The sequence below is a fragment of the Pangasianodon hypophthalmus genome, chromosome 12 (genome assembly GCF_027358585.1).
Source record: "Pangasianodon hypophthalmus isolate fPanHyp1 chromosome 12, fPanHyp1.pri, whole genome shotgun sequence".
NCBI classification, from domain to species: domain Eukaryota; kingdom Metazoa; phylum Chordata; class Actinopteri; order Siluriformes; family Pangasiidae; genus Pangasianodon; species Pangasianodon hypophthalmus.
Genome location: NC_069721.1, coordinates 16,701,774 through 16,727,511, shown reverse-complemented (window position 1 = coordinate 16,727,511; position 25,738 = coordinate 16,701,774). Strand labels below are relative to the sequence as shown.

At 37.8% G+C, this 25,738-nt stretch overlaps 1 protein-coding gene across 1 annotated transcript; it reads left to right on the top strand.

Moving 5' to 3' along the window:
* The first annotated feature begins 1,095 nt into the window (after positions 1–1,095).
* On the top strand, positions 1,096–23,982 carry LOC113527796 (testican-2). Its single transcript, XM_026915946.3, has 9 exons — positions 1,096–1,161; positions 11,588–11,702; positions 15,546–15,651; positions 16,446–16,572; positions 17,747–17,866; positions 18,072–18,290; positions 18,460–18,522; positions 19,679–19,816; positions 21,718–23,982. The coding sequence occupies exons 2-9, from the start codon at positions 11,671–11,673 to the stop codon at positions 21,864–21,866; spliced, it is 954 nt and encodes a 317-aa protein (XP_026771747.3). The 5' UTR covers positions 1,096–1,161; positions 11,588–11,670; the 3' UTR covers positions 21,867–23,982.
* The last annotated feature ends 1,756 nt before the right edge of the window (positions 23,983–25,738 follow it).

Sequence of the window (25,738 nt, the reverse complement as noted above, 5' to 3'; positions counted from 1 at the left end):
CCATGGAAAAGAATGAAAACTAAACCTAAACTTAATAAAAAAACAGCAGTAAAGCAGTTGGAGTGTTCATTGCACAGCTATCATTGAAATGATTCAAGAAATTGCTATGTATTATCAAGTTTTTTCCAGTTTCTCATCTACACCAATATGCTCCCACTTTTGCTCTTTTCTCACAGACGGGCTTGTTTGTTCATGTTGGTTCAGTCATCTGGGGCAGGGGCAGATTTTTAGCCTTGGCCCAGGCTAGGTGTGTGAAATTCATATTTTAAACACAATAATAGGGAGTCAGTGGGGATCTAGCCAGCTGTAGCTTATTACCATCAGCTCTAGTAATCTTTTTTTTATGTACTGTCCTTGGATTTCACGTGTACTTAGCTTTCTTGAGCAGACAATATTGTGCTTAGGTTTTCCAAGACACTGTCATGTGTAGACTGCATGAAATCTCATACTTTTTGATGTGTCTTTCACTAACATGTCTTTTTCTTCTTTCTATTTCTCTTTTTTTCACGTCCCTCCTCCTGCTCTGCCACCCACATGGAAGGAAGTAGAGGTGTGTAATTTTGTTTTTCAATGTGATGTCTTTGTTGTTGTTTTTTTCTTTTTTTAATCAGAAGTATGATACAGGTTCAGGTTGCACTTTATAAAAAAACTTCCAGCTTGTAAAGACTTTAGGCTCAGCAGAATAAAAGTGGCACCACATTTAATTTTCATAGTTTTGAGTTAGATTTGTTTCCTGCTGTGTATTAGCAATAAAATGTGCCTGTTGACTGAACAGGTCACAGCCGTCAAATATATATATATATATATATATATCTGAGAGAAATACATGTGTAGCAAACTGATGTCCTTTCTCGTTTAGTCACGGAGTGTGTTGCACAGAGTGCATTTCTTCTTGTTCTGTTATCGTGGGTGTGAACTTGCGTCAGGTTGTGATCTGTGTTCCCATAGTGACATAGAGGCATGAGCTCTTTTTGTAAGTTGTTACTTATAATGTTTAATGTATTAAGGAAATATGAAAGAAAGTCTGTATCATTAAAACAAGCCTCTCACTGTCATGCATTTAACTGCACGATCATGTACAGTGTTAATTAATAATTGATTATTGTTTTTGTTAGGATGACTACGTCAGAACTGTGGACGATCCCCAGGGTTCTGAGGAAAGTGAGTACATCAGTACATCCTCTCCTGGGTGTAAATTATTTTGGAATCAAAATCATACAGTGTAAACCACCATGCCTTATATTCACCACTTCAGTTTGTGAGTTGTGCACATTTTAGCTTTCCTTTCTTTTGAAATTGAATAGCAGTTTGAGTCAACAACTTCCTCACATCTGTTTCTAGTCACCTGTCTGCCACAGTTGATTAAATCACACATTTAAGTTAATAGGATCATTTCTGACATGGTTTCCCATGTACTTATTGTGCTAACACTAACAAGCCCTCGGCAGGAAACGCTCTTCATCTTTGTGCATTTGCAAACACAATTCTCTGCCACGGATGTGTTCAATTACTGACCTCAGCAGTGGAGATACAAGTGGATATCAAATAAAAGGAAAAATCAGTGGCTCTGTTGAGCAATGGAAGGTATTTTGCTGGCATGCTTTGGGTCCACTTGTCCCCTTAGAGAGAAGCGTTATTGCAAATCAATACAAAGTTCTTCTGCTTGATCACCTTTATCCTATGATGAAACTTTTCTATCCTGATGGGAGTGGTCTCCTTGAGGATGACCACACCCCTATCCACAGGGCATGAGGGCTCATGAATGTTTAAAAAACTTCATATAATGTAAACCATATGCTATGGCCTGAACAGTTCTCAGATCTCAAACCAGTTGAATGCCTATAGGAAATTTTTGAATGTTATGTGTTTGTACTTTCCACCACCATCATCAAAACACCAAATGAGGGAATATCATGAGGAGGAATGGTGTTCATCTCTCCAGTACAGTTCCAGCGATGTATGGAATCTGGTGCATACTGGTGGGTCATGGTGGCCCAACACCTTGCACTTTATGTTGCTTTTTCCTTAAATTTATCACCCGTCTGTAGGAGCCTTTTGTTAAAAAAAACTTTTTTTTTTGGATATATTTGAAAAGTCTGATTATATGTTAAACCTATAAAAGGGCAAACTGATTTCAATAAATAAATCGGACTCAAATGGAGCAGGATCGGCGAACCTAGACTATCGCCTGTTCATATACAGCTCATATACTTATTTCATTGCATGTCAGTATTTTGTCTCCTGTAGCCTCCTTTTGCAGATTTGGTGTTGTAGACAGAATTTCATATTTGTAATCACAATCCTCCCAAGAGTCAGAATAAAATCTCCCTATTTTTGTTTGCTTTTAAACTTTTTGTTTATTCCTTTTTACAGGGACTGTATGTAGATTCATGTGCTGATGCTCCAATATGGTGTATGTAAAAAAGGTCTTTATGTGCTCCTTTTTTTTTTTTTTAATCAACTCTGCTTCACTCCTTCATTATTCACACAATTTGTTGTTGCTAGGATTTTGGCTCACTCCCCATCTGGTTGCCTCTATTAATGCGAACCATTCCTGTACCTTCTGTACTAGATAATATCTAAGGTTTTCTTTCATTATATTCAAGTCCATGACTTTGTCTGAAGAACATTTACTTAATTTCCAACCACTCTCCCAGATAAGCTTCTGCACTCAATTTGATCCCAGACAGCAACATTTAAAGTTATCTATAGCAAGCTTATCTTTCCACTCACTTTCTCAAGGCACAATAGAAACAAGATTTGAGATGACAGCTTTCCAGATAAAGTTTAAGATAATTTTGTAGGCCTAATGGATAGAGAGTCGGACTTGTAACCCGAAGGTGAACCTGAAGGTTGTGGGTTCGAGTCTCAGGTCCGGCAGGGATTGTAGGTCGGGGGAGTGGATGACCAGCGCTCTCTTCCACCCTCAATACCACGACTGAGGTGAGACCCTTGAGCAAGGAACCGAACCCCCAACTGCTCCCTGGGCGCCGCAGCAAAAAAGGCTGCCCACTGCTCCGGGTGTGTGTGTGTGTGTGTGTGTGTGTGTGCGTGTGCGCGCACTTGGATGGGTTAAATGCAGAGCACAAATTCTGAGTATGGGTCACCATACTTGGCCACAAGTCACTTCACTTCACTTCACTTCACATTTATTCTATATCTGTGACAGACTCATGCAATCTAAAATCTAAAATCTAAACTGGAGATACTCGACCAAATAGAAACTGCCAAAGTGTTTTCCTCAAATTGACCTTTCTAGTGAGCACTGTGTAACAACTCCAGAAACACAACAAGCAATATGTAACGCTGGTTTTAGTGTACATCAGAGGCTGTGAGGCATGACTGGCACAGATACAAATGGTGAAAAATGTCACTGTAATGTATTTACTACATACTTCTAGTGGCACTAGAGAACAGTGCAATTTTAATATGAAATGTGTTGAAACAACAAAACTATTGCACATTTTGCATCACAGCTTTAAATTTACATAACAGCACAAAGCAGGAACTCTTCCAGGAACTCTGTAGTTCTTACTTTTGGTATAAAAACGGTTCCAGAAACTCGCTTGTAATATATTTTGTGGCAGAGGAGTCAAGAATAGCAGCTTCATTTTTCATTTCATTTCAAGTTACTGCTGTGAATGCACTAGTGCTGCTGGAATGGTGAATAAGCTAAGGAGAATAAAATAGAAATGGCACGAAAAAACAATATAGGCTTGGTGTCACTTGTTAAAGTGGAAGCTGAACTGTTGCTGTGATGGGTGCCTTACATGCATTAAAAATGCTTCATAATCTGATCTGGTTTCTGGAATTTGCTCATTTGCAGACTATTCCATAGACACTGCTTATGAGATTCTATCAGCAAATATTGCTTAGGACATCACATCCATCAGCAGGACAGTCATCATCAACGCTGTCTTCTGGCAAAGTGCTTCCACCCAAATGCAAATTGTATTTACTTTACAACTCGAAACCTGGGGTGCTTATTGTTATAATTAAATTCTGATTGTTTTTTTTTCCTCAAGTGGGAGCTTAATTGCTTATAATCCAGGGTGGCAGAAACAGAGCTAATGATTATTAGTATATTAACTACAGTCAGTGGCTAGCCAACCCACTCACTCCTGCTGAACTCATGTGGGCTCACGTTGAGATCAGTGAGGATGAGCAGACTTCCTCTTGATTTAACCCATGTCTCTCTCAGTTCTTGTATCAGTGAGAATAACTAATGCGTCTGTGACTCAGCTCAGCAGTACATGATTAATCAGTGCCTCAAAGGAACAGTTCTGCAGTGCAGGTGTCACCTCCATCTCCTGCTGAGCTAAAAGACAGAAATCAGCGAGAGAGCAGACTGTCATGGCTGGATTACCTTTCAAACTCCCACATTACTAAATGCTTGGGTTTTGAAAGTTCACCATTATAAACGGAGGTTATTTGGTGTCAATTCTTTAACAAAGCATTTCACATATCTTAGGATAGTTGTAATTCTGTCTGCTTGTGTCTTGTACAGAAGCAATGTGTTCATGTTATCTAGAAATACAGTATACTTTTTGAAATCATTATAAATAAATTATGTTGTATTTTGCGTATGCTGTTTAACATTCGGTGCATTTATTGCATTAGCAATGTCAATCTGCTGTAAATTGTAATGTTAAATTCTAAGGTTTGTAATAGAGAGGCATTAAGTAATACACCATCATGCTCTGTAAAATTGGATTAATTGTATTGCAGGATCCAGGTAGGGTTAATGGTTTCTTATCAGTTAATGGGTGGATAAAATTCTCCCTGTGTAGGTTTTCTGAGCAGGAGGATTAAGAAAAGAACTGCAGAGTTTTATTTCTCCAGGCAGCCTTTTTGCAGGCTCCACTTTGCATAATTTACCTTGATAACAGACAAACTGCTCAGGGATAAAAAGTTTAATAGCTTTTCAAGAAAAACACTTTGTGGATTGAATCACAAAGTATTATTAATATATCCAGTCATCCATGACCCCATCTGTCCATATACATTCATCCCTTTATCCATCCTTTCATCTATCAAAAATTAAAATAATTTAAAAACAGGTCAGTGTGAATTAATGCAATACAGTATACAATATACAATATATATCATTTCATCTATCCATATTAATGTTGTCATTTGTTGACACTTTTCCAGGATTTGAAGTTGTAATTGGCTGCAGCAGTTGTGTGGCTCTAGTAAGGCCACAGATCACAATGAAAGCAAGAGTGAGAGGAGGAAAAAAAAAAACCCAGTCAAACTAGCAAAAACGAGATGATTAGGATGACTGCCTAGGCTAATTTCATATGCTGAAGTAGGGCAGCTTTGACTCAGTTTGTGAGGCAAGGGAAGAGTGGAGTGTTTGTAGAGAGTCTTCCATTAATGAATGAGCATGTCATCCTGCTGCTGAAATTCCATCAGGCTCACGTTTCTATGGAAACACCTTCAGAACAGCTTTGAGCTGAAAAAAAAAAAAAACAAAACAGTGGGAACTATGTGACCAATTTCCCCTTATTCGGTCAGTAATACGCTCACACAGCCTGCAGCCAGTGACCATGCAGAGATATCACAGCCACTGTTCATCCCATTGAGCATCACACCCATTTATCCTTTCCCTTTCTCTCGATTACTGTAAAGGAAGAGACACCACGGGAATGGATGTCTTTTCATTTGTACATGTTCGGAGCTGGAGGTGATTGAGTGTGATAGTGGCTTATGAGTGAGGCTTTTACAGTAGGCTTGCTGAGAAGAGGATGACGGATTAGGGCTAAACATGAGTAATAAGACTTAATCATTCTCAAGGCAGATTCTGGTCTTATTACAAAGCATATTGACAAGACATGTTACAGAGAGACACAGTGTCTCCATCACAGACGTCCCTCACAGTATTGCCTGGAGATATGTGTGCATGCGTGTATTAGACCTTACCTGATCATTATAGTTAACAGGCTGTTGTGTACACATTTCCTGTCTCAGAGGAAAATACAACAAAAATGCATACTGAAGCTGCTCTTCTGTCTTCTCTACTTTTTCTGGTTTGAGTTTTGTTTCCACAATCATAAAATGGGTATCATGGGACCTCATTTAGGTCATTTTTGATGGGTGCATAAGTGCTATATGGGGAGCACTGGAGTTTTAAAGAAAGCCTTTGTAAGACACAGTTTTCAGATGCTAGGTGATCTTTTTTTAACTTATATTCTAGTATTCATATTCCCAAAATAAAGGAAATTGATTATTTGGTATTGCTCTATTTTATCGCTTTGTTAGAAATAGATGCTGTATAAGTACAGCAGAATGATGATTCTCTGGCACACAAAAATATTAATTGAGGCCTCATTATTAAAACTACAACTGCTGCAGGACAGCACTTTCCAGCAGATACATGGAAACACACAGATTACAATCCAGCATCCTTATGAAACACAACATTGCAAAATGCCTGAACATCTTTGAAAAATTAATCTAAACTCTTTGCATTCACTTCTTCAACATTTCTCATATTGCAGAGTTATTGTCAGCCTTGTTGCTAAGACAAGACGTTTTTGTGAGCTTAAAGACTATTCAGTGTATGTCACTTAACAGATACAAGATAAGATGATATATTCCAGATTTAGTAATTTGGTTAGGAATTTACATGTTTTTCTAGACAAGAGCTTTTTTATTATTTAAAATTTTTAAATAGCAAATTGAGAGCATGAATATAATTAAGCTTGTGAATTATGATTTCTTGTGGCCACTCCAAGCTCTGTACCATTCTCATTAACTAAACTTTGACTTACTGATCATGGTTTCAAGTCTCAAAAGATCTGCATTTTTTTGATCAACACACGAGTGTAACATCATAAAAAAAAAAAAAAAAAAAAAACCTCAACTCGGTTATTTTTGTCACTTCATAGCTGCGACCTCACTTGGGTAATGCTGTGTCACACTCATCCTTAAGCCTTTGCTGTCAACCTGAGTGCCTGACAGTCCTCCACTTTGTTGTAGAACCATGGATTAAAAATCATAACCTAGTGTTTTACATCCTTATGTTCTTGTCTACCAGGGTCAGTACTAATCTCTCCTGAGGATGTGATGCTAATGCTTATTAAGGGTGAGATCCACTCAAGCACTGATACTCATCTTATTTTAGAATAAGAATCCCTCGAATACTGACACTGCTCTGTGATGATGAGAATGACTCAATATAAAAACACTGTACTCTACTGAGGATGGGAATCTCTTAAGGCACTACTTCTGCCTTCTATTTAAGATAAGAATAAAGTGCAGATACTGATCTTACTTGATGTCAAGACCCACTCAAGGGCCTGTAAGTTTCCTATATTGAGGAGAAACACTCAATGCTGGTAACTATTGGATGAGAATTACTCAGTGTCAGATACTGTTATTGCTTGAGGGCAAGAGTCACTCAAACTCACCACAGAACACATGAGTGTGATGGCAAAATTCAGTCTGTAGAATCTGATTAAGGAGGATGGAAAACTCCATGTCACCATTTCACAAATGTCTGCCACTGCTACTCCTTTTTATTATATCCATGACATCTTTTGATCTATAAGGCAAGTTGCCCAAACTGTCTAGCACCAAGTCCAGGTCTCACTGTGAGACCATTGCTTTGCATGGAGGTTGGAGACATTTCACACTTTTAAGAAATGTTCTTACAAGTTTATGCACACTGAGAGACAGTCTGTCAGTCAGTCCCAGTTGGTAGGCACTTGCCCATATCTGTAGCTTGCTTGCCAAACCAAACTTGTTTGCAGTTTTGCGCCTCTGTGGTGGTTGTGGTAAAACACTATCATAGTAATTTCTGTCCACACTAGTATGTGTGACCTTAGCGGCTATTGGTAATGTTGCAACACTAGCCACACAGCTTTCCTTTTGATATGCTGATGCTTGAGCCTCATTCTTCCATCTCAAATTTATCCACACAACTCCCCAGCCTTGCTGGTGGGCATTTGTAATTACTACTTTCTTTTTCTCAGTGATATCTCCTATGGTCTGAAGGAAAAGGGAGATGGACCAATGCCTTAGGGTGCATGTGCTTCTGTCCCCACTAATACAGGCTTCTGTGATATGATTGTCAAGCACTGAGCATTCAGCCAACACTGAAATGGTCTGAGATGCAGCATTCCTAATTTTATACTGGGGTTGCTGCTGCCAACGTTCCCACCAGATGCAGAACATCTGCTTATGGGTGATGTGTGGCCTTTCACAGTTCTGTGACTGCTTTCATAATCAAGGCAGCTCTGTCTTTTTCAAAAAGGCTCACATAGCACACTAATTGAATTTCATTCCTGTGAACTGCGTGGCTATTCTTGTGATTGACATAGATCCCGGTATTGACACACACACTTCATGAACATCCTGGGTGCTAGAGGGATGGTCTCTGAATTGGTATGTCACTCTGCTTATGTGGAAGTGGAGGAATTGTCTGTGATATTTAGCAGTTGGAATGTGAAATATGCATATTTCAGACGTATGGTCACAAAGCAGTGCTTGTACAGCTGGTATGCAGGGAATACATAGTGGCAGCCATTTTAAGAAAACACATAGGTCTCTTAAATCTAGAATGGACCATATTCTACCTCTTTTCTTTGAAATCAGGAAATATCTAGAAAAAATCTGTCCAGTCACTCAGGCTCTTGTACAATCACTATTGCATGGTTTTCTAGCAGTGACTGAACTTCTGAGTCAACACGACCAATTGGTAAAGGTCTTGCACCTTTGTGGAATGGACCCCTGTGTTTGGGGGTGATCATCGATCATTCATTCAGTGGCTTCCGGACTTCTGCGACAAAGACTTGCCCAAGCATCGGGGCAGGTGGCACAAAGTGTTTTTACCAGCCTCTGGCAATGGCATTTGAGCAAGCAAAACCTATAATTTGGACCTTGGTCATGTCCATCATTCAACTCCATTGGGGCTTGGCAACACAACTTGCCCTTTTTCCCTGAAATGCAGGATATTAAGAAATTGGAAAAGGTTGAACATGTTAGAATTTTATGAACTGTTAAGGTTATGATTATAAATTACTCTGTGCTTGCAGCAACATGCTGCTGCATGCGAACACTAATATAGACTGCATGTCTGTGGTTTGTGGTGCATATTGATAAATCAATACCAAATAAATTTGTCATCACCCAAGGTGGACATCACATGCTCCTTGACAGTGTAGATTTCGCCAGAACAGTTTTATGCAGTCTTTTACAAGGACACTAGTTCCACAAGGAAACCACCCTGGTGGTCTGGAAAGCAAGGAAGTAGGTCCCCTGCTGTACTTAGTGATGTCAACTTTGCAGAAAGAGTGGGTAATCAGAAGACACACATATGTAACGACAACAGTTTACACTCTTTCTTTGAATTCTCTTTTCCTTAAACACTGTATGTGATACAAAGGCAGATCATGATCGTGACCTGATAGACTTGCTGTTACTGTTACTGCAGTTACTTGCTGTTACACAATCTGGAGTGAGATATTTCTCCAGATTGTCATTGTTTCATTTACTAATGTATTCACTGGGCCTCTGTGAATACATATCCTTCTCAAATAAAGCAGTTTGATAAGCCACATTCAGTATTAGAATAGTTTGGACATATGTTTTGGGAGCCACTCCATCATTCATCCTGGTCATGTCTAGTCCAATACTGTAGATGTGATTCATCTCATAACATTCTCCATTCCATTTTTAATGAACGATGACTCTACAGCTGTTCCATACCACAAAGCTCTTCTTGGTCTTTTTAGAGAAATATTAAAAAGCACACTGGGTGCATGATGACTCGTAGTTTATTACTGATGAAATCAGAGTTTTCTAAGCTACTGCTTATTGCTGTTCTTAAAAGATTGCTGTTGATGCTTGATCCACAACCATCAGAGGTTAAACAAATAGAGTAACTAATTTAAAAGACCTCATGTGACACCTTAATAGGTCCTCTGTTCATTCACTAAAGATTACAAAAGCAAAACCTTCCAGTGTCTTCCAGAGATGAGTCTGCTTCCTCTCAAGGTTTTGTCCTCATGTGGTTTCAGTGAGTTTTTCCTTCCTACTGTCTTCTCTGGCTTGCTTATTAGAGATCTATATCTATGTTCGAATTCCTGTAAAGCTGTTTTGTGAATGTCTGTTGTTAAGAGCACTGTACAAGTTGAATTGAATAGACTTGAACCTTGTCTGCAAATCTGTGGCTGTAGTAAATTATAAAATACAGTATATGAAAAAACAGTGTAGTTAAAGTTTAATGAAACAAAATCAAGTATTCTGTCATATTCAAGCCATTAAAATGCAAATAATATAGGATGTAGCACTTTGATTCTGTATTTATTTTTTTTTTAGATTTTTTCTTTTCCTTCAGATCACACTGAGAATCACAAACTCCCCAGAAACCAGTTAGTAGCTTTGCTCGTGTGAGCGAGCTGTCAGGTTGAATAATAAGAGCTGTGTGCGCTGGTGTATGGAGTCCCATGCTCCATCAGAATGAGTGGGCTGAGGACTATTAAACCCTCAGAGTGACAGCAATGAGAAAGAAGAATGTGACAGGCAGAAAAAACAACACACAATCCATCCTCACCAAGCCACCAGCGGTTTATCACATAAGCCATCAGCATCAGACGAACAGAAAGCTGCTCAAGAATGATGGTGGTTGCTTTTGAAAGTCCACCCTATTCGTCAGCTTTAGTTTTCCTCTGTTCAGTGTGCCATTGAGATATTTCTGCACAACATGGTTAATGGAAGCTGAGGGAAAGAGAAGAGGAGTGATTTTGTTTTGATGAGGTACGACTGGTCATGAATGCTAACCTAGTGCCTATATTTCAGTACGATGTGTGGTGAGACTTAGAATGTTATTTTATCTACTTGTGTTTCGAGCATATATTTGGAACTTTTTCTCTAACAAAGCATGAACCTTGGCTTGTAGTGTGCACTTTCTGTATAGTTTCACTTTCTGAGTCAAGTGGTGGCTTTTTTTTTTTTTTGTATTGTCTTGAATTATTCATATTCACTCTGAGCGAAGATGCAATTTAGGATCTGTGTTTCATAAAATAAAGCTTCTGACTGGATCTTAAACCTGATGTATACATATTTCAGGTGCATTTTATTTCTATTACTTTCTATAGTAATGATAGTACTATTTTCAATGTTGTGCTTGCTGTTCTGCTGCAGTCATTGGAAAACCTCCAACAGTAGCATTTTTGTAATATTAATATAGATAGAAATATATATATATATATATATATATATATATATATATATATATATATATATATATATATATATATATATATATATATATATATATTATTTGCTGCATAGGTTATACTGTATAGGGCAGCACTGTGCTGCTCATAATGTTGCTAGTCCTAGGTTTGATCCTGAGCTCAGATTACTGTCTGTGTGGAGTTTCAAGTTCTCCCTGTGTTTCTCCTCTGGATCTGCTGTGACCCTGATCAGGATAAGGCAGTTAATGAAAATAAATGAATGAATTTATTCTGTATATATCCACTTAAGTCTTTGTCTACCTTTCAACTGTGGTGTGAGGAAAATGCTAAATAAAAGGAGAAGTTATCAGTAGTTAAGTTAAATTTTCATTTCTTGGCAGGTGTGGACACAACCAAAGACCCATGTCAGAAGGTGAAATGTGGCTTTCACAAAGTGTGTGTGTCCCAGAACTACCAGAGGCCCATGTGCATCAACCGCAGGAAAGTGGAGCACAGGCAAGTTACAAGACACATGCATGCTGACCTACTGGGAAAAAAAAACAAAAACAAAAAAACACCCCTGAAAGATAACGGTATCAATGGGCTGAAGTCAGTTCATGCCATAGGTGTGTATTAGGTATGAATAACTTCAAAATAGAACTTTGTTCACTGTGTGTCCAGAGTTTGTGTTTCAATCTGTGATGATTTTTAATGGCCCTAGTAACTTAGTAACTATCACACTTTTTATTTTTATCACAAGATTAATATAAATATTTAATGCAAAATATTTAGATCAGCCTAAGGCTATAGGTTATTTAAATTCTGAAATTTTATTTGGCATACAAACAATTAAGATTGTCTTTTATGTAGACTTTAATATATACTATTATACTAGCAATAGTTTGTAACATTGAAACTGTTACTATGCTTAATATGGGCTGTCAGTCAGTCTGGCTTCTTTGGGAACTATTTTTGTTGAAGGAGCAAAAATGAACAAAATATTTGGGCCATATTGTGCCTGAAATGTAAGTTACTTGATATTCATTTCTTCTTTATAGAACGGTTGTATAAAATCAAAATCACACTTGCAATCGTGCTGATGTACTGAATAACATATTCAGTATAACAGCACTCTTGCTCGTGTGATATTGCTTAAATATAATGTTAGTGAATAATGCACATATCAATATTTGACGTAAGTAAATTAAATTGCTGTGTGCCTTTTAAACCTTAATACAGTTACAGAGAAAAGGCATGGTATAAATAGTAATAGATATATGACAGCTATTTTTGAAATGCACAAAGAGGTTACTGAAAATAAACATAATTTTAGCCTAATAGCCTAAATTAGCCTAAATTATTCATTTCTGTAAGTGCATAGTTTAGGTTAAGTAAGAAACACCATTAAATATTACTGTGCTACACAACAAAACACTTAGAACTAGCGCAAAGCCTTTGACAGAAATTTACAGTACAACTAGCATGGTGCAGAGATTTGATCATAACAATTAACACATTAAACATGAAAATTCTTTCCATTTATATGGAAATGTGGAACCAGTTCATCATAATCATCATAAATAATAACAATAAGCTCAAATAATTGTGCTTTTGTGACAAGATCATTTTGCCAGAACTGTATCAGCCCTGTTTGTGTCTTTGTCTTCCCTTCATGCTTTGTGTAATGCCTCCTGGTTTCCTGCTATTTTCCTTATATGGTCATTGTTTGCTGCTTTTGGCACCCAGTTGCTATGGTAATTAATTAGTCTCACCAGTTGCTTGTTATCTGTGTCTAATTTGTCTATTTAAAGCCTCTGTATTTCTCTGGTGGATTTATAGTGTTGTGTAAAGCTGTTTTATCAAACAGCTCTTTTTCAAACTTCTTTTAGTGTGTGTATATATATATATATATATATATATATATATATATATATATATATATATATATTTTTTTTTTTTTTTTTACCTAGGTCTTAGTCTTGACCTTGTTCTGACTTATGTGTGTTTAGTTTACTGAGGTTTTGAAACTTTTTCTGTCTATGTGTCTGTCTGGGTTTTTGATTATGAATTTCCGTTCAGTGGGCCTCATTTATCAAGCTGGATATGAATTCATAAATCATTCACAGGAGCATTTACACAATAAATGTGTTCATGAAAATAGTTAGTTTTGAAAAATGTTCGCATCCCACGAGAGGTCCTGAGTTTGCGTATTAGGAGAGGAGACGCACTAATGTGAGCCTTAATTGATAGGCTTCAAATGGTCTATAATTGTTGTACAGATTATGATGCTGAGATTATGAACATTTTGTTTAATAACTGGAAAGAAAGCAATCCAGAACGAATCCACGAATTAAGACAAATAAGAGTAGCCATTCACTTAGGACAAAAATAATGGTACCCTATAAGGGGAGGAAGAGTTAATGTGGTCTGTGATGGCTGACACTCTGCAATGGCTGAGCTGCATTACTGGAAGATTTAGTGCACACCGTCACTACATCAAATTCCGTTTACGGTCTATATTCGGGTTGCACATGCGCTTTTCCCTTCCTGCTGTTATTATTCAAGATGCTGCCGTTGGTTATAGAGTATGTCCAGTTAATAGTTTTATTACTAGTTTTTCACACTAATTTAATTAGGACTCTAACACTTCAAAAACGCCTGACAACACCACCTCAAAATGGAAATGGTCGGGTAAGCATCTGTTAAGCTAAGCATCTATTAGCGCCCACAATTCCTTGTGGACTAAGCATGCACATATATCTCCTTTAAGTGGATTTTCTGCATAAGGTGTTTACATGCAACAAATTTCTGATTAAAACAGGCATATTCCAGGGGTGGGAATCAGAAATGGGGGAATCAGAATATTGTCTTAATCTGAATCGGGCAATTGGATTGTGGTGTATAAATAACTCAATACTAATTAGAATAAAGCCAAATTCCCATTAATTTCGGAATACTGCTGTTCATGTAAATGTAGTCCATGCTCTTTTCAGCTCTTTCAGTATTTAGGTATTGTTTTGTCATTTCCAACTTTCTGAACTTTGCCTTTTATGGAGTCTCGGTCACTGTCACTAAATGCAAATGTTCTGTGAACGCACTTGGTACTTTATGGATGATTGGCATTTATCAACATGCACACGCGAGTACAAAAAAGCAGTGTTAGCAAAATGTTTTTAATTCTGGTTTGATCTCTGAAAACATTTACACAATAAATGACTGGTCTGGTCATCGTATGCTTGTATGTTGACCTCATTAACTTTTCACCTGTGACTACATGCAACAGCAAAGTCAAGTCATTTCTATCTGCTATATCATCCATAGAAATAATTCCTCAAGGACTGTGGTGCAGCAGACAAAATAAAACAGAAGTACTGTACACAGTACTACATACAGTAGTGAAAGTGAAATAGACATGACAGTGCACAGCGCAATACACAGGACAGTGTATTAAATACAATATACTGTACACAGTTGTACTGTAGAGGCAGCAGGATAAACCAGATTGCATAATTAATACAACATAGCTTATATATGTGTAAATTGATAGACAAAGAAAAAACTAGATACCTGGGTGCTATGCTGTTTCAGCATTTCCACTGAACAAAGGTCTTCCTGTTACACAATGTTTCCATTGTTTATGAACCTAGGTGTAGTATTACATTTTCTTATGAACATATTTCAGGCATGGAACATCAAGCACAAAATAACAGTTCTGAATGTCTGAGGGTTTTTTTTATTATTATTATTATTGTAATGCATTACTGTATGTGTGTGTTTTCTTGTTGTAAATGTGTATCCATTTGGGTCCTCATGTGAATGGTGAATACACATGTGAGGTGATGACTGTGTTGTGTGTACTTAAGGTTTGTGTTTGCCACATTTATCTTGTGTACAGGAGAACATCTTTTCAAAGCTGCAATGGAATTGCCAAAACTAATGGCCTGAAACATCATTGCCTGTAGAGTTTATATCTGTAGCAATGGGCGTTTATATCTCCCCTATGTCTGGGTTCGAATGTGAGCGGGGAAGAGAGTGAGAGAGAATGATATTGCTTGGTTCTTTCTCTCAGCACCATTAGCTGTTGATGGAGTCTGAAACAGTGTGATCACATTATGGGTCATTTTTGTAGCTATAAGCTGTTGAACAAGGAATTAAATGTTATCACTTGCTTTTAGTACATTTCCTCATGGCTACTGGTGCTAATAGGATAATGGTCTAACAAGTACAATTTATGTTGATCTTCTGGATATGCCAATAGCATGAACAATTTAAAAAAGATAAATGATTTTAATCATACGTTGGGCTGACATTCAAATCAGTGTTAATGTACCACTGATGTTCTTTTCTGGTGAATTGTAGGATCAGGCAGCCGGACACAAAGCCTCACGTAAGCAGCTGTAAACCATGTCCCCTGTCAGCCTCAGACCCTGTGTGCGGATCTGATGGACATAACTATGCTTCACAGGTACACACACACACAGAAATACACACCCTAAACTTACAGATCCACACACAAAATGGTACATTAGCGCTGTTGATTTTCCCATCCTGCTGAACCAGGAATCAAATCAAATATTTATACGGGTGACTAGAGTTGAGAGCGTGAGGGAAGAGTGAAGAGAGAGGGGAGAAAGGACTGAGAGAGAAACGAGAGAGCGGAACCAGAAGGAGGGGGGAAGAGAAGGTGGAAGGGTTGAAGGCTTGCATTTTGCTTTATCACGCTTGTGCACAAGGTCAGAATTAAAAACAATACATAAATCAATAAATCCAGCAGCAGGCGAGTGATCCGCCACTCAAATCATCGAAGACCATTAATCAAACTGCTGCATTCAGCTACAGCAATGCTCTCTCACACTCACACCCACACACTTAACAGCAGGCACGTTCCAGCACACACACACACACACACACACACAGAATGTGTGTGTGCAGCATAAAATATATACACAAGCACACACATCATTTAATGTTACATGATGTGTGTGTTTTGTGCATTATACAAAGATGCTATATATTTTATTAATTAATATACACAGTATATTTATAATACAGTATATTTATAATTTATATTATTTATAATTATAATTGACCACATATTACATTATATTCCGTTTCCATGTTTATGTGTATGTAAATGAGAGAGATGAATGGAAAGGAATGGCAATGAAGTGCAAGAAATCATCATAATTTTATTTTACTCTCTCTCTCTCCCTCTCTCTCTCTCTCTCTCTCTCACTCCCTCTCTCCCTCTCCCTCTAGTGTAAGCTGGAGCAGCAGGCATGTTTGAGTGGTAAAACACTGGCTGTTAAGTGTGCAGGACCCTGTCCATGTATTAGTGAGCCTGTTCCAAAACCTGAGACAGAGACACCTTCTGTTTCCAAACCAGGTGAACACACACACACACACACACATCAAACAAAAATGAACCAGATGTAATGTTATATGCTTTTTTGCTATTATGATACTTTCACTTTTTTTGTAAGTTTGTAAAAGCCAATAGACAACACTAAAATATACAGTTTAGATTTTTGGAACAATTGTTTTGAATTGCTTGTAAGATCCATCTTTTACTGTTCATGTTCTCTATTATATCATTATATACTATATCCTCCTTTATAGTCTGTTTGAATCCTTATTAGTGAGACAGATCAATTCAGAGATCCTGTACTTCACAAGCCCAGAGATATTTTTATAAATTTTATCATCAAAGTCCCACAAGATGATGGTATGTGTGGAAAAAGCTGTCAGATGGTTTTATGTGATGGTTTAGTCACAGAACACAAGTTTCCTTAGAAGCACAGGAACACAGTATGATCATTAGTGTTAACTTTGTCAGTGTCCATTGTTGTCAATCCTTACATCTGCATTGTGGACAATGAATTTAATGTAACACTGTGGTTTTAGATGCATGCTAGGCTGGGTAATATCCACATTTTATAAATACAAAACGCTGCCACAGTCTACAAGTCTTGCGAGCAGCAGCAGATGATCCTTTTGCACTATTTATCTTCTTCCAAAAGGCAAAGACGTACAGAATATCAGGTAAAGTAGAGAGGATGAGCAGTGGAATTGGGATTAATCTTCACTTTTCCTGATGCTGAGCTTTAAATTACACACCAGTGCCCCTTTTCTGGCAGATCAATATTGACTTATTCCACTGATTAGCTAATAAAATAATAAATTCATGACATATAATCCCCGGTAAATCCATTTCAATTCCAGGATGTAATACTACAAAATGTGGAAAGGTCCAAGGAAGGTGAATACAAAGATGCCTTTGGCTTCTTTCTTCTGTCTCTATTTCTGTTTTCTTTTTTTAGTTTTGCCCAGAAGAGGATGTGTTTTTGAATCTGGTTCCTGTCAAGGGTTCTTCCTTGTGTTGTCTCAGGGAGTTTTTGCTTGTCACTTGTGCCTCTGCCTTGCTCGTTGGGGGTCTAGATCTACACCCGGATTTCTGCAAAGCTGCTTTGTGACAATATCTATTGTGAAACGTGCTATACAAATAAAATTGAATAGAATTTTTTTTCTCACTCTCTCTCTCTATTCTTTTCGCTCTGTAGAGGGCTGCACGGGTCAGGACTTGGCAGATTTGGGGGACAGGCTCAGGGATTGGTTCCAGCTTCTCCATGGCAATGCTAAAATGAACAGCTCTGGCAGACAGGGATCAGGAACAGCTTCAGGTTAGTAACAGCGCACACTGTATTTCTCAGCGACAATACACACAAGTTATTGTACACACATGCGAAGTGATGTGAAGTGACTTGTGGCCAAGTATGGTGATCAATACTTGGAATTTGTGTTCTGCATTTAACCCATCCAAGTGCGCACACACACAGTAGTGAGCACACACACACACACCGTGATCTCCTCCTGCTCCTGCTGCAGTGTTTGAGAAGAACCTGGTGGCAGGCTGCAAGGACTCGATTGGCTGGATGTTCTCCAAGCTGGACACCAGTAATGACCTGTACCTGGACCACTCTGAACTGGCTGCCATAAACCTGGAGAAGTACGAGGTGTGTATCAGACCGTTCTTCAACTCCTGCGACTCGTACCGCGATGGCAAGGTGTCCACAGCCGAGTGGTGTCTCTGCTTCTGGAGGGAGAGTGAGTTGATTCAGGATCTCTTTATCTATTGAATGGAGGAGTTATAATTCTCCCATTTTCACATCTTGAATAAGCTTTTATTATGATATTGTGGAGTTATGCAAAGATTGTTCTGGTAATTGAGACATTTTGATTATGTACCATTTGAGATGAGTCTTCTGTCCTTTAGAGCCCCCTTGTCTGGCTGAGATTGAGAGACTCCAAGTGAAGGAGGTAGCCAAGAGGAAACCAGGTACATCATAAATTATAATCATGTGCATGTATGTGTATGTGTGTATTGTGTAATTGTGTAATTTCTGGGATAGGGCAGCAGAAGGTGCAGTTAGGGGTTGATTAACTAGATTTCTGGCCACTGTTATGGTTTCACTGCTAATTATACTGGGATTACGGGGCAATCTAAAAAGAGAACAAGAGATAGAGAGAAGCTTAACATTTCCCAGGGGCATTTTATGTTTGTTTGTACGTGTGCATGTGTAGCTCAGCTGGAGGAAGATATTTTTGTATTTTCAGTAAACTCTGGAATAGGATTCCAGAGAACAGCAAAAAAAAAAAAAACCCTAACAAACTGTATAACTCTTTTTAAATCTAGTTGAAAAATGCACAACACTGTTTAGTCTGGGTTTTTTTTTTTTACGACTAGCAGGCGGATACTTCTGTTCTTTTATTATTCACTCACTCCCTTGGTCTGACTTTCACAGTATCTCTTTATCACCCTGTCATGTGATCCCCCCATCTCATTCTGTCTTGGCTGGTGTATAAGACACCTGCATTGAGCTGTAATGTAGAGTGACTGTGTTGGATGACAGATGTCCCCTCGGGAGGCACAAACAGTGAACCAGTCATAGTGCTGTCACTGGTTTGTTAACAGTGTCCATCTCTGTACAGAAGACGGAGAAGTGACGTCTCCCTGTCTACAGAAATTCTATTCAATTCATATATAGGGAAAACCTATTAGAATTGAAATTGCCTTTTTACTTTACCACAGTTAGGGAAAAAGAATTTACATGTTACATGAATATGTACATTTTACTTCATACGTCTGCCTCCAAACCGAACCGAAAGTTTTTTGTGTTAAAGGACACAGTGGCAGTAACAGTGAGCTATCAGCTGGGATCAAACCACAACCTTTTGCTTGAGCTGCAGGCCATCAGCAGGAAATAGCTGGAATAGTCTTTCATTGTCTGCTGATAAGCTTTCTTATGTTTTTATAAATTTTTCTAATCTCATATCTGTAAAGTGTCATTCAGCCACCCCATCTATCTCTGACATCACTGTTCAACAATAATCACTAATATAGACTGCTGTATAAATGACTTGTGCATAGCTGACTTTATGCTCCAACAGCAGTACAGAGAAAATTATTATTTAACAATGCTTTGTGTGTATAGGTATGTTTATCCCAAGCTGTGATGAGGATGGCTACTACAGGAAGCTACAGTGTGACCAGAGCAGAGCAGAATGCTGGTGTGTTGACCTACATGGCACTGAGGTCACCGGGTCACGGGTTCGTGGCAAGCCTGACTGTGGTGAGTGGCATATATGGAATAAAAGTAATGTTTGTTAATTAGGCATTTGGCAATTCATTTTCAGTTTAAATAGACCAGATGATGAAAATGAGAAACAGAAGGATTGTTGCTAATAGTTCAGGCTCTCTTTTCAACCAGGTGCAAGCGTAATATGCTTGTATATTGTGTAGGTATTCCTAGTTTGATTGGGCATAAGCGGATTTTTTTTTCCCCACTTGTGCTCAGTGGGAATATTTCTTGGTCATAAAAGAGCAGCGCAACGGGAGGCTGTGGCATTTGAAATCTGTAACACGGGCCACTCTTCGCCGATGGTCACAAAAAATACAAAGAATATATAACACTGCAATATTATGCCTTGTGCCAATAATCATGGACATTTCCGACAATCAAGAATATGAATGTGTAAAAATACAAGGTTGGACAAAAGAAAAGAAACCCATAACCCATATAAAGGTTCTAATATGGAGTAGGGTCAACGCTTGCCTTAGCTTTATTCTTTCTTGGAATGCTGCCATACAAGTCCTGAATGGTTTGTGGTGGGATTTTGGGCCATTCTTCAAGAAGGATGAAGGAGCTGTATAGCTACTTTGTTGTCTGCACTCCAGAACTTAAGATTCACTAAAGATTCAATGATGTTGAAATCTGGTGGTTGGAGAGACCATGGAAGGTGCTTGACTTCATGCGGGAGCTCATCAAACCACTCTTGAATAATTTTAGCAGGATATCTAGGGATATCATCATCCTGGAATATGGGAACATGATCAGGAAAGAGTGTTTATACCACCTTGCCAACATGCAAGACAATTACTGGACCTAATGATTTCCATGAGATTCTCTGCCCATACCATTATAGCATAAGCCAACTTGAGCACCCTCAATAGTTTAGATACTATCCTTAATACACACGAAACACCACACTTGGGTAAAGACCTGTTGGAGTATAATATCAGTGGCATTACCTGTTATAGTATGTGTTTTGAAATCACTCATTTCAATAACAGCTATCTATTTTAATGGCTTTTTCCCAGGCTGCATTACAAGCATACTAAATGATAAAATCGTATGCCTTTCATGGTAACAGGTATCCTATACAATTACAGTTTTATGGTAACAGGTATTTGTTTGCACTGGTTTAGTAAATATAACATGTAGATATCCATAAACATGCATTACCACTGTATTTGATCACATAACATTTGTTAATCCAATGAGATTTTCACTCCTACACGCTGTGGCAGTTTCATAAATTTGATCAACAGCGGAGCGTGAACTGTTGCAATATGCTACAGACTGAAATTTCACCCCTGTGCTGTTTAGGTTACAGGCTCGTTATTAGATTATTCTATTTTGGAGTTGTTTCTAGCTAGAAACCATTTGCATGTGTGTGTTTGTCTTGGTGCTGCCTGGTATAAAGACCACTTTGATTAAAATTACAGCATTCTGGACACAGCACTGCTGCAATCTAGTGTAAAATGGGCTTAAGTGGAGCTCCAAATTGAATGAAAGCTAATGAAATTTTAATAATAATAATATGATGGTTTTAATTATTATTTTCAAATATTCAGTCAAGTTTATGTGCATTATAAATAACAGTTGATAAAAATTGCCTGTGATCCCATCTGCATCTCAAACAACCCCACGAGGTCATGACTCCAAGGTTAAGAACTTTTGCCTGTCATCCTCTACTTTAATAGACTACTTTATCTACAGCCTCATTTCAGGTATTTTATAGTCTCCAAATGTAATCATGAGTTTATAAAATCTTGTTAGACATGTTAGAACGTGTATTGTATATTTCATAGTCTATATTGGATACAGTTTGTATCACATACAGCTTGTTAACGTTTCAGCCATTCGAAAAGCTGTCTATATATTCACACACGTCTCTCTCTCTGGTGCAGAGGAGTTAGTGGGCTACTCTGGAGACTTCGGCAGCGGAGTGGGATGGGAGGACGAAGAAGAGAAAGAGGCAGAGGAGAACGCAGAAGAAGCTGAAGAAGAAGAGGAGCCTGAACCAGAAGAGACTGATGATGGAGGATACATCTGGTAGACAAAGTTCACCATTATCATTGCACTTGTGCTCCTCAAAGCCCATTTGTTATCAGTCTTAATTCATTTAAATAGCATATTGCTTGAAGGAAGCTGTTGGAAAGGCTTAATGGGCAATTTTTACACATATTTATTATGGATTTCAGTTTTATTCTTTGAATTCTCATGCTGTTGCTTTCTCAAAACATACAAATCTGATCAGGTATATAAAAAAAATAAGATATTTGAACTTGAAATAATCACATTTAAGCATTATAACATGTTGCCTATCTTAGCTTATAGTCACATAATGTGCTGAGTATAATGTGTTAATCATTAATCAAATCTAAAACAGCGATGTGAATGGGATTCTACACTGCTGTTAGAAAGTAAAACTAAGGATCTTGCTTGCTTGTAACTGAGAAACTTATCAAACTGGGCTGTAGATCAGTACATTAAACTCTGACTGAGAGGAATTTAAAGCAACATGGATAGGTTTTTATTCTGATTATAGTATGCTTCACATTTGCTTGTATGATATCTACACAGAAAGTGGCTCTGCTGTGCTGAGGAACAACCACTGATTTAAAGGACTCACCAGTATCTTTTAATTAATGTAATTAATTCATTCATTTAATTACCTCTCCATATTAGACAGGCATTAACACAAGGTTGCCTCAGTAGAATTTCTTATTCATAATGATCTACAATAAATTTCTGTCCACAACATACATTTATTTCGAACCAATAATTATCACTGATAATAGAAACAAATATATTTAGGATCAGGTGTCGAATGTTTCAAACTTTCCGACTACTACATTTAAGTTTCTGAAGGATAAGAATGACCATTATGATACAATTATTAATTTTCTTAATATTTACACACAAACACATCTGATGATGATGGTGTCGTGTGTTCATTTTCTTGAATGTCTTTTTTCTTCGTTTTCTTTATACTGTACTTGAAACTTTCTAAACTCAAAGATGTGCGATCTACTCATGCCTTTCGCAAGATAAGTGAGATTGATTGATAGTTTTTACAGTAATTGCATGTTAGTTAAGAAGAATGTACAGTTACTGTATGAATGTTGAATATTATGGCTCTCTGATATGACATCTTTTTGTTCTTCATCTCATTGTGAGTAATTGTGATAGACAGAGACATCAGTGCAGTCCAAACAAGATGTCAGAATGGCGGCGTTTTTAAAAAAAAAATGTTATTGTGAACAATATATTAATTGTGTTTAGATTGTTATACATGTCTTTTATTATATGGAAATATAAGTACTGTATATTGTGACATTTTGAAGGAAACATTCTTTGACAGAACAACCTAGACTAAGAGTTTAAATGTGCAGGAATGTTAAGCAGGATCGCTGTGTACATCATGTAAACATAATGAAAGGACTATATATTACTATTAGCCTGAGAGATTTGCTAGAGGAATGATTAGAAGTGATGAACACATCACACACAGCGTACCAGCACTGTAACGGCTTTGTAATGACATATTCTGTTGTGAATGTCAGAGTCAAATGACGCTGCTGCCTTCTTTCATGAATCCAAGACAAGCAGAAAAAAGGATCGTAGTGTACAAACATAGCTATCCGCCGCAGTTTATTGTGATTATGCTTGCGTCATCACTGTTTACGTATGTAAAGTCGGTCATGCGGTGTGTTATACAGAGCTGCTGGAATTGGGTGAATCAATACGCTTTAATGTAATGTGAGAGAATGTCAGAGAAATGCAGAGATTAGTTGATGCTTCACACACTCTGGGTTAAAGCTTGCAGGAGAGAGACGTACACACACTGTAGTTCCAAGATGTTGCACATATTTAATTTTGCATTCAAATCAGTTAGTAGTGTTTATCAGGGGAAAAAATGAACTGATTTAGTCTTAATTGAAGCAGTTGTCTGAACAGATTAAAGTCTAAATGAAATCATGAAACATTACAGAATGTTAAAGATTGAAATCTTACAGATTTGGGACAGAAATACAGGAAAAGCATCCACTCCTTCTCTCGCTTCACATTAACACTGAGCTGCTACTGTGTACTCATTGCTGCTTAGCTCAGCTCGTGACATGTTTTCTCACTGTGTTTGATATTTGATAATAAACCAGCACTGGAATCATTTTACTGTTTGGTTTCTCATTAGGTTATCTCTGTGTATTTGTTGCCTTTTCAGCTATCATGTAACCATATCAAAATATTAAAACACATGAAGCTAAACCCAAGTGATTTGCATAATAGGATTACATCCATACTGTTTAGATGCTGCCAATTTGCTATACCCGAGCTGAGGAACTTTCCTGGTCTTCAGCTGCTCCCTGTGGTGGAAAATGAAACTGCGGCCATAGAGAAAGCATTACTGTATGTCTAAGAAACAAATCAAATCAAATCTTAAGCTCTGGGGTCCAACCACAAATTCAATTTGTTGTCTACATGTGCTGATAAATGACAAAGAATAAGTGTAAAGAATCATATTAGTGGTTTGATATTAGATTTCTGTGCAGGTTAAAAGAGATTATTGGATGTACTCTGTGCTGTGTCACATTAAGCTGATGAAATGTGGTCTTTATGGTTATTCCTGGACTCGAGGACTCACTTGGTTTTTCTGTCAGGAATAGGACAAGGAGCTGTGAAAATGACCAAATTGCACATTTCTATGTTCTAACAACATGCAAGTAGCATCGAGAGACCTTAATGAGCCAGTGAGTATGGCAGGGTGTTAACAGTGGTGAGAGTTTGATGCTGGAGGACAACAGGACAAGAAGCTGTTGGTGTTTAATAATGCTGCCATTTTAATAGCGTCATGCAGAGAGTGGTTTTTGGTTTGGAAGTTAGAAATGTTCCTGTAGTTTCAGAGCGTGTTAGTCCTGGAGAAGAAAAAAAAATACACTGATGGATTCAGGGTTAAAGCCAGGCAGTTAAACTCTTAAAACTCAGTTCAAATCTTAAAGCTCAAGAGTGGAGTTGAAACCCCCTTCTTTAGAGTGATACCTGGTTTCAGATGCAGTATCAAATGTATTGGAATCTCCTTAGACAAAAAAATGGTTTCATCCACCAACAGCAGCACGTTATAGTACTTCAAACTAGATTAAACTGGATATTCAGGTGTTAGTCAGACTCTGAGGTTGCCTTTTGTGCTGGCACTCCTTTGTTCCATGATGAAAGCTATAGAGATTTGTTTGGTGAGCACCATGGAACACTTGGACACTTTGGTATGCAAAATCACCACACCTCAATCTCATAGAAAACTTAATGGGTCAGCAGGTGAAACACCAAAATAGGCCCCGTGAATACATCCAGTCAATGAAAGAGTGGGCAAAAACTGACAGGAACTACTTCAAGGATCCTTACCCATGAGGACTGGCACTGTTATTTAGGGAAATGTCCTCCCTGAAACACAATAAATATGTTTATATTGAAATATTTATCGATTCTGGTGCTAATTTGTTGATTGGTGCTGTATTTTCGATGTTCCTGTAAGACGTTAGTGGCTGTGTGTCACTCCGATATCACATTGAAACATTGCTAGAGCACATAGTGGTGTTTAATAGGGAAAAAAAAATATTTAAAACAAAAGGAATGTCATATTAGTGAGAAATTCAATGTAAAGAGTGGAGACAGCAAACGTTACATTTAAAATTTCAGAATGCAGTGCAGCAATACGACATGGCTGCACCGAGGTCTGGCTGAGACTCAGCTCAGCAGGTTAGCGATCTACGAGGTGACAAGCAAGACGGTGTCTCATGTTGATGAAAGACTTTTTTTTTTTTTTAAACAAAGAAGAGTCAATTCAGAATTTCATCCAAAAAAAATCTGACATCATTGAAGATCACATGATAATTATAAAGCTTAATATGCAAGTTGTTCAGGGTGGATTTT